The sequence below is a fragment of the Haliotis cracherodii genome, unplaced genomic scaffold (genome assembly GCF_022045235.1).
Source record: "Haliotis cracherodii isolate W230 unplaced genomic scaffold, xgHalCrac1.p SCAF_2, whole genome shotgun sequence".
Lineage (NCBI taxonomy): Eukaryota > Metazoa > Mollusca > Gastropoda > Lepetellida > Haliotidae > Haliotis > Haliotis cracherodii.
This window is the reverse complement of record NW_027266275.1, coordinates 62,496,665-62,515,166: the sequence shown is the minus strand read 5'-3', so window position 1 is coordinate 62,515,166 and position 18,502 is coordinate 62,496,665. Positions and strand designations below refer to the sequence as shown.

At 42.5% G+C, this 18,502-nt stretch overlaps 1 protein-coding gene across 1 annotated transcript in view; it reads right to left on the bottom strand.

Moving 5' to 3' along the window:
- The window catches only part of LOC139469389 (lysosomal alpha-mannosidase-like), an 81,573-nt gene that overhangs the window by 6,157 nt on the left and 56,914 nt on the right, over positions 1 to 18,502 (bottom strand). The window contains exons 9-20 of the mRNA XM_071251551.1: positions 17,914 to 18,030; positions 17,534 to 17,734; positions 15,071 to 15,134; positions 14,103 to 14,142; positions 10,462 to 10,531; positions 9,461 to 9,694; positions 9,124 to 9,250; positions 6,949 to 7,007; positions 5,672 to 5,878; positions 3,827 to 3,948; positions 3,279 to 3,380; positions 1,135 to 1,222 (exon numbers count right to left, since the gene is read on the bottom strand). Of these exons, the coding sequence (XP_071107652.1) occupies positions 1,135 to 1,222; positions 3,279 to 3,380; positions 3,827 to 3,948; positions 5,672 to 5,878; positions 6,949 to 7,007; positions 9,124 to 9,250; positions 9,461 to 9,694; positions 10,462 to 10,531; positions 14,103 to 14,142; positions 15,071 to 15,134; positions 17,534 to 17,734; positions 17,914 to 18,030 (1,431 nt within the window). The remainder of the gene's footprint in view (positions 1 to 1,134; positions 1,223 to 3,278; positions 3,381 to 3,826; positions 3,949 to 5,671; positions 5,879 to 6,948; positions 7,008 to 9,123; positions 9,251 to 9,460; positions 9,695 to 10,461; positions 10,532 to 14,102; positions 14,143 to 15,070; positions 15,135 to 17,533; positions 17,735 to 17,913; positions 18,031 to 18,502) is intronic.

Sequence of the window (18,502 nt, the reverse complement as noted above, 5' to 3'; positions counted from 1 at the left end):
ACGGGTGGCCCAGTCGTCTAAGGCGCCGCGATTCGCTGTGCAGAGTTGCGTCCCTTGGGTACGCCAGAAACCTATGATTGTGGGTTCGAATCCCGGTTCCCCCCGATTATGTTTCTAGGTTTGTCAGCACCATACCCGTGCTCTTGGGTTTTCATCGAAGTGGTAAACGTCTGAGACCTGCATCACTTCGGGCTTTCCTCCCACATTAAGCTGACACACCGCGATTAAACTGGAATACTGTTAAAAGCGGCGTTAAACCCAACTCACTCACTCACTCACTCACAAAAGTCTTTTGGTATGTCGCGGCCTGTGATTGTAACCCCGGACCTTCCGTTCTCCGGGCGAATGTTGTATCAATTCGAGGCCTTAAGTGCAATAAAACATCTTGAAAACCAGGAATCCTAATCAAGACGATTCTTGAATTCGAACCAACGACCTTCGGATCCTGATACGCCTTGGGGACGTAACTCTGCACAACGAATAGTTGTGTCTCAATCTAATCTGTTAATCTGGGTCTGAACAGTTGAAGTGTAGTTCATTTATGGAAGGCGAGACTAAAGTTACTCGTCTGCACACTCCGGCGCAGTGGTGACTCAGCATAACACCACTGCCACAGGCTAATTTGCATATCACGTGACCGGACTTTTCTCTTGTTTGTAAACAAACGCGCTTTTTCAGAAATCAGTATAAATCGGACTAATGCAAGTAGTTAGGGGCGCTTTACATATTGTTTTGCATAATTATATAGATATGCTACTACAACTGCGACAGGGAGTTGCATAGAATATATATTTATACATCAAAGTGACCGTATCGCTAGCTCTCCGTTGGGCTTCGATGACAGCACGTGGAGCCGTACAACCAATGTAAACAAAGGATAACTACGCAAAAACAAGTAGATGTTCACGTATTAGGATACTTTCTTAATGAACCGTAACCATTCTTTGACATTTGTTTATGAAAATGTGTAGACTTGTCAAACATGAAACGGATGAAAAGAATATGCAATATCTTGAATTGACTGTGAAAGATGTGACGAATCGTCACATGGCGCTGGCCTGTGGCAGAGGTACTATGCTGGCTGGCTGCCGGCCGCATGGAACTCTGGGTAGGAGAGTGGTGTGGCTGATGTACCTGTATAAACATCTTGCTTGTCACAGGATAGTAGTTCCCAGCTACACGGTCATTCACCTCCAGCTTCCATGTCTTCCGATAGTCACGTCTAGTCAACGGGGAAATAGTATGTGAGTCTCAAACAACAAGTACACAATAGGTCAGGAGAAATGGGGTTTAACGTCGCGTCCAAGATTATTGCACTTATAAAGCGACGCGCATGCACGTGGTTGTGTGTGACTGCTTGTACTAGTCCGGACTAATGCCGATTTTATAGTGTTAGCCACTGAGCATGAGATACCATGTCGCAGTTTAACATGAATACCCCACTCAGACACACTATGCGGACTCCGAGCGGACCAATCCTTGGTTTAGTCCCTGAATGCCGAGCGCCAGGCAGGGTAACAACAAGTACCATATTTTAACGTCTTTTGGGATACGATGTGTTTCTTTTGGGGTCGAGCCCGGACCTTCCGCTCTCCGGGCAGACGCTCTACCACTAGACCACGGAGGCGGTCTGAACACAATACGTATTATTGGGTGTACTTAGATACCATTGACTTACAATAACGTGTGTGGCTGCTAGTACTAAACCAGTCTAATATCGGTTTTATAACGCTAGCCTACTGAGATACCATGACGCAGATTAACATGGATACCCACACAATATATTGACTCTGAGCCGGGCAGTCCTTGTTATATCTGCTTGATGCCGAGTGCCAGGCAGGGTAACAACAAGTGCACACTTTAGATGTATTTTGGTATGACGCGGCCAGGGGATTGAACCATTGACCTTCAGCTATCCGGCAAACGCTCTATCCACTACACCATGGGAGCGGTTTGCACACAAAAGCATGTGGGGGAATGACTGTGGTGTTGACACCCACTGACCACCAGGTGTCCTGGGCCCCTTTCCACAAAGCGATCTTAGCGCTAAGACTGTCGTTAGTCTATGTTAAAGTATGGGAGTTACGATCGTCTTACCGGTCCGATCGCTTTGTGGAACGGGACCCTGGTCCTAGCCTCATGCAGAGTGACTGAGTTAGGCGCAATAGAAAAAAAACATAACAAAATATTTTTACTGAACACCAAATGCTCGATCACATTCCACAACAGGGAGATTATATGTTGCAGAGGGTAATTCCCCTTATTTGCGAATTGACACCTTAAGTGATTTCTTTAAGCCCCGAGAACAATGTGATGTCTGACAAGGTCTTTGTTTTGCTTTCTGGTGTCAAAAATATTTTCAATTTATAGATATTAAACAAATCTGTAAAAGAACAGTAGAAATGCTGTCTCTTTTGACTATATGATAAATGTCATTGTTGCCGATATGCCGGCCGCAAACAAGGTACTAGCAGTCTTCACCCTCCAATAAGTATAACTGCGTACATAATAATATCATTATTGTATCATTAATTTTTTTTACCAACCAATCGACAGAAATAAGTAAGGTCAGTTGGAAAAATACCGTCAAGAACGACTTTCTTCACCCCTTTTTAATACTGCAAGCATCGTTAAACATAGTTACAGGAAACTATAAAGGATTGGGTTTTTTTAATTTTTAGATTTGTATTAGTAATATTACATTTGTTTACTCGAGATCCGCAGAGTCATTCAGTGTAGTCTAAAGCATTCGCCACTTTGCACAGTAATTCAGTTACATCACGACGTAGATTAATATTAGGTGAGGTAAAATTGGGTTTAACGTCGCGTCCAAGATTATTGCACTTATATAGCGACGTGCATGCACATGTGTGTGTGGCTGCTTGTACTAGTCCGGACTTATGCCTATTTATAGTGCTAGCACACTGAGATACCATGCCGCAGTTTAACATGAATACCCCACTCAGACACAGTATACTGACTCCGAGCCGACCAGTCCTTGTTTTAGCCCCTTAATGCCGAGAGCCAGACAGGGTAACAACAAGTACCATCTTTTAACGTTTTTTGGTATGACGCGGCCGGGGGTCGAACCCCGGACCACTAGAACACGGAGGCGGTCTTAGATTTATATTAGAGTAAAGCCCAAAGGCGAAGCTGGGAGACCGCGAGTGTGATCTGACAGCACCAGGATCGAGATCGGGTGAATCTCCGGTTTAACCAGTGGATGTATTAACTAATGGCTTAATTGTGTTTATAAACAGCAAGGTACATGGACTCACTTCCTTTTGAGAGTTTCTCGACCATTTGAGTCAGTGTAGAATTCGCCATTCGTTTGTAAGTCTGTCTTGAATAGAGATACTACTTCCTTTCCAACATGGTCTCTGAAAGAAATCAAATCGATAAAATAACACAATGACACACTTACTAGGATTGACTATCCCTATGTAGCGTACACTATCCCTAGATAGTGCATACAGCCTGAAGACAATATCTAGCAGCAATGACTTTTTACAGATGTGTTAATGAGATTTTGTGTATTTCTATCCATGAGCCAAATACATGTCTTATCGTTGACTCTGTTCACGAATGTATATATATATAAATTTTAAAATAAGGTCATAAGCTTGGAACTTTCTATGACAAATGATTTTTGTTTGTTTTTTCTATTCAAATATAATCCTTCGTTCAACAAACTTGAAAATGTTCCAATTCTACCTTTATTGTGGCTACTGAACCGTGGAATTATTGCGATATAACATTAATTGCTGGACAACTGTGTTAGTACAACAAGGCAACAGCTGTATCAGTGATCCAGAATCTGACGTACATCTCGACGGGGATAGGGCCGACAGTCCACTCCAACACCAGGTAGTCAGCATCGTCGTAAAGCCGGACGACTTGTGACACGTACTCGTTGAACCTTTGGTGAACCTCCACAGACTCGGAACCCTGGGGTCAGAAGGCACAGCACACTGTGATTGATGTGAACATATATTCAGAAAATATGGCAAACATCCAAAGTCAGTAATGATAATTCGTCAAACAGCATATTTCTTGCAAATCAATATTGCAGAACGATTCTGTAAAGGGATAGGCAAGTGACACTTCGTCCCTCTTAACGAAACATTTTAATCGACCGTATGAACGAACCATGGTTATGGAGAAATGTCTCTTTGTATATGTTTTGTTTATTTGTTGTTTAACGCCGCACTCAGCAATAATACAGCTACATGTATATGACGGCGGTCTGTAAATAATCGAGTCTGGGACAGACAATCCAGTGATTGATGTCATGAGCATCGATCCACGCAATTGGGATACGATGACATGCGTCAACCAAGTCAGCGAGCCTGACCACCCGACCCCGTAAGTCGCCTCTTACGACAAGCATAGTCGCCTTTTGAAATGAAATGTTTGTTGCGTATGAATTGCAAGATGAAGCCTTGAAACATGTTATCCAGAAATGTCATGGAATCATATTCTACCATCTTACAAGTGCTAATAAAACACTTTATGTAGATGTACCAAACAGTTATCTCTGTAAGACGTACAGACAGGGTTCGGATTACCGAGGTTATTCTTTATGTGGATCCAACTCGTAGGTCAGAGATTCACCTGTTGCCATCTTTCTGTAGAATACTGCAGACTGCAGGGGTAAGTAGGGAAGTGGGTTAGCAGGGAAGCAATCTCATTAAAATCAGATCTTAGTTCTCGCTATCGCTAAACAAAGATCTGAGGACATCCCATTACGGGTCACGTCAGACCGACCTTCGGCGAATTTTGACCGACCAATGGAAGGACTGACAAGAAGTCGACATTAGCCAATCAGAAGGCAGCTTTCTCGTGCTTTACGGCACTGATTTCAAATTGGCGACTTCACTTCGAAACATATTTTGACAAATTCTCGATTAAAAATGTGAAACCTGTACAAAAGAACATTCTGGAATGGCAAATATATGGTCTAGATTGTATGGATTCAGTCGTTAAACCCGTAACTATCGTTCGGAATACCCCGTGTTAATTTTTTCGAGATTGCATTACTAGCAATCACATTCCGACTGTCACTTTCATGATCTGGTAAGCGACGGTCTGATTGGTCGGATGAAAGGTCGTTCTGACGTGACCCCTAATCGGATGTCCTCAGATCTTTGTTTAGCGGTAGCGAGAACTAAGATCTGATTTTAATGAGATCGGTAGGGAAGTGATTACCCTAGGGCTCGACCCCACCTCAGCGTTCCTCGCCACAGAGGTAAGTGTATTGATTCAATCAAATATCCATCCCAAAACAATTGTAAAAGCAGACAGCTGTCATTGAAACTTTCCCCCAAATCATAAATATGTTTACCCCCGCATACTATCTCCTGCACAATCCCCACCCATCTCATCTCCCTGTAACCCGTGAAGATCCGGGTTGGAAAAGGTCTTCAGCAACCCACGCTTTCCGCAAAAAAAGTGACTATGCTTGTCGTAAGAGGCGACTAACGGGATTGGGTGGTCAGGTTCGCTGACTTGGTTGATGCATGTCATCGTATACCAATTGCGTGGATTGTCTGGTCCAGACTCGAATATTTTACAGACCGCCGTCATATAGCTGGAATATTGCTGATTGCGGCATTAAACAGCAAACAAACAAACGCTGTAACCGGTCTTACACAGCCTTGTTTGTACTTACCTTGAAGATCTTCACAACAACCGGCTGTTCCGTTACAATGGGTTTGACATCATCAGACCTTGGAGCGAAAATGTAGGCCCCGGATGCTCGTGGAGCGACTCGACTCTCATAGTAACCGTATTCTTGTTTGAGTTGGAGGTCAAGGTCAAGGTCAAGATTCTTTATGTGAGATATCAGGCCGTCATGGTCGATGGTCACTTTGAGATGCTACAGAAGAAAAATATGTCCATCAAATAGTGCTTCGAAACGCAAGCTTCAACATGACGTCACAAACGCAAGCAGGACAGTATAAACATATAGCTTCTACAGACTATAAGTGGCCCCCATCCAACCACGAGAATCGGTGGGGTAGCCTAGTGGTTAAAGAGTTCGCTCATCACGCCGAAGACCTGGGTTCGATTCCCCACATGGGTAAAATGTGTGAAGTCCATTTCTGGTGTCCCCCGCGTGATATTCCTGGAATATTGCTAAAACAGCGGCGTAAGACCATACTCATCCACCTCAACATGACGCATTAACATGACAGAAACAATTATCACAAATGCTCGCAATTACTGCATATGCACGCACAAAAAACATATAAATGTAGGCTTAGTTGCTTTGCTAAATCCTCTAAGTCGTGTACAATTTGGGATTACTATCGATATTTACCATGCTGTTAAAAAACTCAGGCAGTCAACTTTTTCCCTTTACATTAAAAGATTACTGGGGGCACGGGTGGCCCAGTCGTCTAAGGCGCCGCGAATCGCTGTGCAGAGTTGCGTCCCTTGGGCACGCCAGAAACCTATGATTGTGGGTCCGAATCCCGGTTCGCCCCAATTATGTTTCTAGGTTTGTCAGCACCATACCCGTGCTCGTGGGTTTCACCGAAGTGGTAAATGTCTCAGGCCTGCATCACTTCGGGCTTTCCTCCCACATTATGCTGACACGCCGTGATATAACTGGAATACTGTTAAAAGCGGCGTTAAATCCAACTCACTCACTCACTCTCTCTAAAAGATTACTGTCGATACTTGTCATGTTCTCGATAACCATACAGTCATGAATATCCTGTACATTAAAAGATTACTGTCGACACTGGCCTTGTTCTCGATAACCATACAGACATGAATTTCCAGTTCATTAAAGGATTACTGTCGATACTTGCCTTGTTGTCAATAACTATACAGTCATGTATGCCCTGCACATTAAAAGATTACTGTCGATACTGGCCTTGTTCTCGATAATCATACATACATGTATTTCCAGTTCATTAAAGGATTACTGTCGATACTTGCCTTGTTAACAATAACCATAGGCAGCTGCGGACTGGTCGTCGAGACTCGGTCAGTGTCACCTGGAAATACAACATTTATAAGTGAGACCGTGATGTGTACACCCATGTTGGTTGCCAGCATGCATTTTGCGGTAGCCTCGGTATGATATTGAGCATGTGCATTGTCAGTGCTTCTTACAAGAGTTTTGCTGCACAATTTCACCATTTTCATTAAAATATGAACTAATCATCAAATCGTATTCATTCTCTTCAGTGTCTGATTACCCTGAAGATGATTATGAATGGGTGAGTGACGTGGGTTTTAAGCCGCTTTGGATAGTAGTTAGGAGAAATAAACGCGTGTCAGTGTTATGTTTATCCATAATTACCCCCTTTAGAATGGAAGTGCAGAAATGTTTGAAATGTAACACCTATAAAAATGTTTCACTCCAACAAACAGCACAATTGTGAACTACCCGGTGACTATGCATGACGTATTTTCAAGGTCATATCTATTGATCGTCGCAGCGCATTGATATTTCCTGAGTGAAATACGCCATTGAGATGATACTGCACTGACTCAAGTTCTCAGGGCCCAGTACCCCAAAACATCTTAGTGCTCCAACATTCACAATTCACCCACGCTACAGCCTATTACAGCCATTGTGCTAACGTCGCTTCATGGAACGGGCCAAAGTCAACGTCATGCCAACATAGCGCGGAAATGAAAGACACTATTTTCCGCATATTTGACAGCAAATACGATACATGTTTTTCTTTCCACAAGGGAATCAATTGTCTTTTACTATCGATCGTGCATTGAACATGGAAACGACAATATGTTTTTCTTAAACGGCTTAAAATAATGAAATGTTAATTCGCTCGTTACTGACAGTGCATGGCGGCGCAGCGCAGCACCAACAATGAACTATGAGATAGTTTAATTAAATGATAAACGCATTGAATTACAGCCGCTGCTTCGCTCATGCTCCACTGAATCCATGCATATATTCATGTTCCGATCAATGCAGAGACAACAGCCACCCCGTGTCAGTATCAACAGGGTCGACCTACACATTGGTGTATGGCCTATGAACCGGAGTTAACACAAGGACAGCAATATCAAGGCTTTACGACGACAGTCAGAAGATGCATACATTGATAATACAGGAGAAACCAGTAAATCCGGGAAATAAAGCAAACAGCCCGTGCAAGAATGCAGTATAACAGACACCTCCCGCCATTTTGGTAAGGGATGTGCACGAGCTTATTCCTTAGTATCGGTTTCTATGTTTTTCAGACGCCATTTTTGTCGCCTCGCCAAAACAAACATGGCGGATTGGTGTCCGGAATAATGCATGTGTACCACAGCCCGGATCGACAAATGTCAAGGTTAAAGAATCATTGACATAGAGTGATGTCCCTTTGTGGACACATCTGAGTCGACGTTTCTAAAAGTCTCCACCATGACGTTTTTGGGCATCGCCATTTGAGATGAGTTGAGGTCCATTTGCATCAAGTGATCTCTGTGCTACGATTGTTGTATAAGTACAAGTGGGTCTGTGTTATAGTATGGGAGTTAGTGTTGGTGTAGCATTAAGTTCGCTTGTGTGTGAACCTGGGATGAATTGTAGCGGGTGGGGTGTGTGGGTGTCACCTTGGAAGCCCCCCCCGCCCCCCCCCCCCCAAAAAAAAATAAATAAATAAATAAATAAATAAATAAATAAATAAATAAATAAAATAAATAAATAAATAAATATATAAATAAATAAATAAAAAATATATAATTTAAAAAATTAAATTAATAAAAATGAAAAAAAATGTAAGATGTAAATGAAACATGGATGGAACGGGCGTAATACTACACTTTAAAGCCAACTCACTCGCTGTTTGGTTCTCGGCTTGGCAAATATAACACGTATACTTCTTCGCAGTCATCTGACCCAGACATTGTTTGCTGGAACTAGCATTTCTTAATGAACCCAGCAAAACGCGTTGGTGTTAGAGAAATGTTAAATACTATTCAAAGAGGAATTAGAAACATCACCCACTCAAAATAGGTGGCATTACACCACAGCATAATATTAGAAGTGTTTAACACCTAGTTTGTATGACGTTTTGCAAGTTGGTAAATGCGCCATGTGTATACGCCACAACGTTATATAAGGAGCAATGTTTATATGTGTACACCACCTACCTGGTACCCCTTGTAGAACAAAACTTGACATGCCCATTGCAGGAAGTTCCGCCTTGAACACAGCCTCAAGTTTAGCATCGGACTTCCGGTACGGGATACTGAATGTTGACTCTGAAATTGGAGTCATCTGAAACACACGACCGTCAAATATTCACTGTGATCAACCACAATCAGAGCAGGTCATGAATGTGTGAATGTTATCCGTCAGAAACACATAGTTTCCAAAGGCTACTGAGTGTGGAAGGTGCTTCAAAGCTTACTGCAAGGAAAAGGCAGTTATGTTTTCGAGGTCGCGTTTATTTGAGATCATGAGAAAACAAGACTACTTTTGCTTTACCTGAACAGGCACTTCTCCGTCAGGCCCGGTGATAACGTAGCGCGCATGCGTGACCGGAAGTCTGATCAGGGAAGTGATCGATCGTGATATGGGATTATAGATGAACAGGGCCAGTCGATGACTTGATTCAGTCACTGGGCACATCGTGATGTTCATCTCCGGACAAAAGTGCTGGTGTATGGAATGGTCAGGCTGGTCGCTGGTCAAGAACTGGTAGGACTCGTCAATCACAGTCTGCACCAAACAGTCAGGCATAGGTGTAGAAGATCGTAAATGAGCAAAGAATTGCACTGGTGCTAATAGCTACCAACACGCGTCAAGTATCAAGAGTTTTGATATAAGGTGAACCCTTAATACTCATCACAACGGGGTGTTCTCATGGCCCATGGTAGATCAACATATCATCACAATGTTTAGAATTCTCAGCTCCCTGTGGAGTATACAACCCAAAGTTGCCTATCAGGAATCAGAAGAAATTGTGAACTCATCCTCATCCTATCGGGTCCCCACCTGATGATTCATGACCTTGGTTTCTGTGTTGGGCATGGCCGAAACATTAAAAACTCTCAAGCGCCTAATGCCCGCCTGTGCACCCATTTACATGTCCACATATTAACCTGTGTACTCATTAATCTGTGCATCCATTAACCTGTCTACTCATTAACGTGTCTACCCATTTACCTGTCTACCCATTCACCTGTCTACCCATTAACCTGTGCACCCATTAACATGTGCATCCATTAACCTGTCTACCCATTAACGTGTCTACCCATTTACCTGTCTACACATTAACGTGTCTACCCATTTACCTGTGCACCATTAACCTGTCAACCCATTAACCTGTGCATCCATTAACCTGTCCACCAATTAACCTGTCCACCCATTCACCTGTCCACCCATTAACCTGTGCATCCATTAACCTGTTCATACATTAGCCTGATTCCAGATATAATGTCTTTGAATTTAATGTACATTCCAAGAATATTGTCTTTGATATCTACCTGGCACTGATGAACGCCTTCACTCAGCATCTTGTTGTAGTCTTGTGCAACATGGTGTTTCTCTGTGCCGCTAAAAGTAAATAACAAACATATAAACATTGAAACCCGAAACAAGACCCAAAATGTTTGTTCGAATTAACAAACATTGTTCGAATTCCGAATTTTCTGATAAACAAATCCTGAGGAAAGGGGAATGTCAATGTGGCTATATATAGGCGTTCCCCCCAAGAGGATCGTCCGGGTGACTGTTTTTCTTGCCTAATAGGGTCGGTATTTATTTATAAGAAGTGGGTAAGTGACTGGGTGATTGATTGTGACGATTGTGACGATAATGCCGACATTGCGCCCAGTACAGTGTAATATTTTGTACTGCAATTGGAATCGAACCTTGCTTCCGTGCGTGACAGGCGAGCACGCATTCTACTAGACTATCCCGCTGTCCTGATTGTAGGATAACCAGCTGTTTCAAAGGTGCTGGTGACACAAAGCGTCTCAGTGTCACAAACGCAAGCAGGACAGTCGCCCCATCCAATCATGAGAATCGGTGGGGGTAGCCTAGTGGTCAAAGCGTTCGCTCGTCACGCCGAAGACCCGGGTTCGATTCCCCACATGGGTGAAGCCCATTACTGGTGTTACCGCCGACACTTTTTTGCTGGACTATTACTATTGCAAAAAGCAGCGTAAATCACTCACTCACTCACTCACTCGCCCACTCACACTCCTGTGAGCCCCTGTCGTCGCTACCTGCGTTGAAGTGGAATCGATTTCAGTCGGAACATAGATTTTGTAAAGAAACACCCTTACAAAAAATGCATACTTAATGGAAACCCCAGATCAGGTCAATCACAAAGAGTGATCAATAGTTCTCCTGGGGCAACCTTCCTTTAAACATCCCCTCCATTTCAACGTAAGATTTGTTTCCTGTTTATTTCTAAAGCGCGTTTCTCTAGATCTATTATTCTGTCGTCAGCTTTCTGTTCTGTTTTCTGAAGCTTTGTAATCCTACCAACAGCAACAGCCAAGGGGGGGCCATCGGTGACGTCATTCTACAGTTTATCTACTCGTCTACATGTTTCATACAAGCAACGTCAAGACTACACGACCTAACTCTCATTTCATGTGTCTATGTTTATAGATTCCACTGTTTAAAAATATCACAAGTAGTATTTTTACAGATTTCGTAAAATCGATGCAATGTCTTCAGTGGTGGAGGTTTAACGTACTCTTAAGGAGAAAAACATTAGCTAAATATTTTGTATTTTGGTAATTGGGTAGCCAAACATTAGGGTTCGAGTCCAAGCCTGGATGTAATGTATACCTTTTTGCAATTTCCCCGCCGTACAAAGACTGATATAAGTGATATAAAAAAGGAGAATAACGGGTTCGTTTAAGACATACTTCCCAGAAATGAGGGGGCACGGGTGGCCCAGTCGTCTAAGGCGCCGCGATTCGCTGTGCAGAGTTGCGTCCCTTGGGTACGCCAGAAACCTATGATTGAATCGAATCCCGGTTCGCCCCGATTATGTTTCTAGGTTTGTCAGCACCATACCCATGCTCGTGGGTTTCACCGAAGTGGTAAACGTCTGAGACCTGCATCACTTCGGGCTTTCCTCCAACATTAAGCTGACACGCCTCGATATAACTGGAATACTGTTAAAAGCGGCGTTAAACCCAACTCACTCACTCACTCACTCACTCACTCACTCCCAGAAATGAAAGTCTATAATATAACACAGAATTTTATACCGCTGCAATAACATTGTTCATTCGTGCTTTGTGCTGACTCAGAGTACTCGTATGTGCCTTCACTTCACTTGCTTTATAAAGATAGAGGTTCGTTGAATAAAATGTGTATGAAAGGAAAGAACACACGACAGATGCTTACCTACATGTTTACGACAGATATATAGCAATGAAAGGACGATATTGAGCCTCTTCGGTTGGACAAATGTTTGCCCAGTGTGTTGGTAAAGGCCGTAACCTATTTAACAAGGTCTAGCTGGCTCTGTATTTGATACTGGTCAAGCATACTCGAGGGGGTCAAGGTAGTTTGCGAATCTTGGATAAGTGAGTGAGTTGGGGTTAACGCCGCTTTTTTCAGTATTACAGTTTTGTCGCGGCGTGTCAGCTTAATGTGGGAGGAGAGCCCGAAGTAATGCTGGTCTAACCACAAACAGTAAGAGCCCACAATATCGACTAGAGAGTGTAGTAGTTCTTGATAATTCTTTGACCAAACCAGATACAGACTCAACTAAATCGGACAAAGGCTGCATGTTCTTGAATTTAAAATTTGCAAACGAAGGAATTGATGCCTGTAATTTAAGTAACATTCTCAGACAAAAATCAGTTTTCCAAAATGTGCCATAATATTTCAAATTTCAGCAAGCACCTACAATTTCCATTTTCCTAAACTATCACCATTTCAACTATAGGAACGTGTTGCAGAACGTGGTCTTGGCAGCTTATGAAAGCAAATGGCATCTGGAGTTTACTGAGACAACAATATGTGAAACGCTGGACCTCCTTACTATTTGAAAGTGATTCCTGAACACATGCTCATGATAAGGTCGGAATCGCACTGTCGACTCTGCTTTTGGTAGAGATTTCTAATGAAAATGGAAAGGGTCTTGTCGCTTTTTATCTATTCTGTATAACATTCAATTTACATATTTTCAAGTCGGTATAATGTTCATATCTAACCGTGTCTCACCGATGCAACACTAGGCCCACAACATGTACGATAAAATCAGTGAAAGCTACGACAATTTCGCAAAACCTGTATTTGTTCGCGATTATATCTTCATTACTTTTACCTCAAAATTACTCGTTATCTCTGACGTCGCTGTCAGAACATCAGGGGTCCGTACTGACTGATTTCACTGTTTTAACTCAGAATGAACTTTTTGAAAACTTTCTTACCAACTACACGTCCATCTATACCACACTCCATGCGAAAATCTACCTTATTTGTGACTATCAATATTGTTACCAACTTTTATCATTGAGCCAACAGGGGCGGTCAGGTAGCCTAGTGGTTAATGCGTTCGCTCGTCACGCCGAAGACCCGGGTTCGAATTCCGAAATGGATACAATGAGTGAAGCCTATTTCGTGTGCTCCCCGCCCTGATATTGATGGAATATTGCTAAAAGAGGCGTAAAACCACACTCACTCACTGACCCCACAACCGACACTTGTATTAGTGACTGGTGATGATTGTTGGCTAATCTACTGGTATTGACATATGCGATTAAAAAGGCTACAGTAACACTACAGTTGACACCGTACAGCTTCATACTTCTTGTCAGTGTTGAAACAACATGCTGAAGGTTGCTGACACAGGAGTACTACAATCTACGCCCAACAGATTCACACTTCCTGTCAGTGTTGAAACCACATGCTGAAGATTGCTAAAACAAGAGCTGCGTAGACACTAGATTTAGAGTGAGTGTGGTTTTACGCCGCTTTTAGCAATATGCCAGCAATATCACGGCGGGGGACACCACAGATGGGCTTCACACACGGTACCCATGTGGGAAATCGAACCCGGGTCTTCGGCTTTAACCACTAGACTACCCCACCGCCCCCACTAGATTTAGACATAATGCTCAATGTATATACTTATATACATGCATATACTTACGTAATGGCATCGTGATGCTGGAGCACGCCCATGGCCGCCTCTGTGAAAACGTAAATATGTAGTATACATGTTGTATATATAATATCAGTAAATATGTAGGGGAAACAGTTCTTTGCATTATTCTTATTTTTCATTTTGGGATTTGGATTTTTTCCTGTGTTTTTTAAGTGCTGCCTCAAATTGTTATAGTATTCGAACAACTCGTTAAGGAATGAGAAAATGTCGTATGGATGAATACGTAATACTACATAACTTAATACGGGTATCTTTGAAAGCCGATAGATACATATGTTAAGTTTTCATACTTATAGCTGAAGTGCATTGCTAGAATAAGGCTCCGTTAAAGTTACTGGTGTATTCAATAATGCATTATTAATATTTTGTATTAGACCCTTGAAGATCCGGGGTGGACTAGGTCGCCAGCAACTCATGCTTGCCGTAAAAGGTGACTATGCTTGTCGTAAAAGGCGACTAACGGAATCGGGTGGTCAGGCTCGCTGACTTGGTTGATGCATGTCATCGTATCCCAATTGCGTGGATCGATGCTCATGGATTGTCTGGTTCAGACTCGATTATTTAGAGACCGCCGTCATATAGCTGGAATTGTGTTGCGTTAAACAACAGACAAACATTCTAACAGTGAGTGAGTGAGAGAGTGAGTGAGTGAGCTGGGGTCAACACCGCTTTGAACTGTATTTCTGTCACATGTATACCACGCCATGTCCACATGTTCGATGCATGCGTCAGACGTTTACACTTTTCGTGAAGCCCCGGAATACGGGCATGGTACTTATAAACAAGATAACATACTTTGGGCGAATCTGGATCCTGGCGCGCCTAGGGGACACAACTCTGCACACATACTTTCTTTATTGACAAATAGATGAGCGCAAGACGACACGAGAACGACCACTTTCGTCCACGGCGTGTCAACAACGCCTGTTTTATATGCAGTAGTTTCAACTTACTCAATACATGCATTCTTCTGAAGACGTCAGACAACCCGGCGAACACGCTTAACTGTTTGCAAGCCTGAAATGAGAAATTTGTTTGAAAATCGATGAAGTGATTTGATTGGTCAGTGTGTCTGTGATGGAGTATATTGTTGTGCTGAATCAGCTGGACTGGATCTATCTCGTTTCATGTCAACTCTCATATTTCAAACAAAGCAATTTGGATGGTTTACAGTTATATCGACCACATGTGCCATTCACGCAGCAACCAACTTGACTGATTTAACTAAGGCTAAAAAAATAATAATCTTGGTTCTCAGGCACCACCCGAATCCTATTAAAGTCTGCCGCACGTTTTGTTATTATTTCCATTTTCAAAAAAATATAAAAATCCTAATACTTCAACACAATGCACACAAAAAATGAAAATGGAAACAAAAAATAAACGTGCAATGAACTTTATGATGATGTGGGCGGTGCCTGAGAACCAAGACTATTAGTTTTTTTCGCCTAACGTATGCCTAAATGTGATGATGAGGGGGCACACTGCGTTTGGTCTGGCTCCCAAAACGCACAGTAGTGAGTGAGTGACTATGGTTTTACGCCGCTTTTAGCAATATTCCAGCAATATCACGGCGGGGAACACCAGAAATGGGCTTCACACACTGTACCCATGTCGGGAATCGAACCCGGGTCTTCGGCGTGACGAGCTAACGCTTTAACCACTAGGCTACCCGACCGCCCCTCAAAAACGCACAGTAAGTGTACTATATCTACTCAATGGCTCCGCAGCCCCAGGATCCAGTGATTAGTCGGGAAAATGGATACGTGCCGTGAAATAGGAACATTCAAGATCGTATTTTGAAATATGTCATAACCAATCAGAAACAGATTGCTCTGAATGGCTATTATATACCTGTCACGTTGACACTTTTAAGTGTCGCCGATAAGATTCATTCAAAAACAGGAAATTAAGTCGATCCAAGATGTTCGTCAACAATTTCAACGGGTTGTCAATGTCGGAATAGGGCGTATGATGAGTGGTAGACAATCACGACAATACATCATGTGTTTTGATATAGAGCTGACATTTGTTATGTTGTCCCCAGACGGCAGGTATCTCTGTATAGGACAACAGTGCTGACGCGTATACGCCAGTTCCAACCGTTCTCCATTTCCAAGGCACGACGTCAGTACCCCTCCCATCAAGACCGTAGTCTACCCACCCACTCGACTCGTGGAAGAAGCAATCAACGTCTTACTGTCCCCAGTGTGCAATGAACTACACGACACGAAATTGTTGATTTCTTAGGGCCAGCAACCTATGCTTGCCGTAACATGCGACAAACAGGATCTGGGGTCAGTCCAGCTGACTTGGTTGATGTATGTTATCGTATTCCAATTGCATGGATCGATGCTCGTGATGTCAATCACTGGATTGGCAAGTCCAGACTCGATTGTTTACAGACTGTCATCATATAGCTGGAATATTTCAGAGTGCGGCGTTAAACAGCAAACAGACACTATGTTTTAATTACCCGTTTCTTTGTTTGTGTTTTGTTTAAAGCCGCACTCGGCGATCCCGTTGGTAGCCTCTTACGACAAGCATGGTTTGCTAAAGACCTATTCTACCCCGGATCTTCACGGGTCTGACACAATTGGATGGCATGTGTTTCCAAAGTTTCTGTAAATAGTATGTTAGGCCTCTAAGTTTGAGATGATTCCCATCTGAGCTAATCATTTTACTAACGTAAGCTGCTTTAACATCTGACTCTTCCAATACTTTCCAATACTTTCAATGTCCTGTAACCTCAGCATTAGGTCACATGACATTAGTCATGGCATGCTCATTCCGAAGAACTAACGTTACTTCCAATCAATATTAGTTGACCTTGAGAAATTATATTAACGATTAACCTGTCTCTAGAATACCTACATGTAGGATTGTTGGATAGATACCTTGTTTTCTATTCTGAACTTAGGTTGTTATAATGTAGTTTATGCTTCGCTAACTAATATTGAATGCTATCTGCTGTCACATCCCACATGCGAGTTACTAAAGGTATTGTCGAGACACTGTACAGTTGACATTTCGAAAGCGAGGTCTGCATATTTGCCATGTTTTACCTAAATCTTGTCAATCACATTAGTGTCAAAAGAGACAGAAAATTCAAGGATATAAATGATTTCATTGGATTTTTCAAAAAGGGCAACACCAGGTTTGTTTGCCTGGATACGTCTGAGGCTGTATAAGGGCCTATTCCAAAGAATTATGTATTTATCATTTTCCATGACGCCCTCTACCGGGTCGTACCATGGGTGACCTCTGTGTCAAAACCAAAAGCATGACGAAGACGATAATAAAATGATCGAGCCATTCCATCATGTCACTTAAGATACTATGTTTGTCCCAAAGCTGGGCATCCACATTATTATTATTATTATTATTATTATTATTATTATTATTATTATTATTACCTGTAGTAATGCCCCCGCCTTCTTCACGTGTAGTTTCAGGCCCGCCTTGCTGGTGAAGTAGCCTGTCCAGTAGCCGTTGTCCACGGCGTACGGAAAGAAGTCGTCTGTCTTGTTGGTCCACGTTACCCTTTCCTTGTTGACGCTGTTGATGTAGCAGGATGGGGTGGAGTAGAGCAGGTTGATTTTGCTACCTTGCTGTTGCTGGAACGATGTCAGGATACATGTACGTTTAGCATCCAGTTGGGTGGCTGGTTAATGTGTGAGACTGCCCAGCGCCATAAACTGGAATGTTTACAATTGTTTACAAATGTAGTGACATATTTCCTCTTTCAACGAAGTCATTGGCTAACCTTAGATGCAGATGATTAACAGATATTTACCCTGGCGTTTATCCTGTCGATGAGTTTGTCCAGATTCTCAAACCACTCTCCAGCGTTCCTGAAACCAAAGTCGCTACCCATTGGGATCATGACGTGGTTTGTTTTAAACGAATTTCTCTGCAACAAAAGATTATTGTTTAGTCTTAACCATCAATACACGGCTTTATTAACCAAAACAACATATATTGGGTAGGTGTGTGTGTGTGTGTGTGTGTGGGGGGGGGGGGGGGACTTTGTTTTATTTACTACTACTAACCAGTGATATATGGGCCATGCAAGGGGTCATGCCAAACCACATCGTTTGTGTATAAACCGTTTGTAACAAGGTTTCCACGATGGAGAAACATATCTCACAAGCACACTGTATAAATATATCCATATAAATATTACATGTTTCCATACAGGGGTGTAGCCGATTCCAATTTAGCTTTCTCGGTTATTTCAGTTTGGCGGAAACAATTTTCAAAGATCGAGGTTAAGACTATAAAATGGAAAGGAGATGGAAAACTGTCCCTTGCAGGCAAATGTGTATTATTTCCAGTACTTTCTGCACAGTAAAGAAATTGAAATGCATGGCTTATTTAACGCC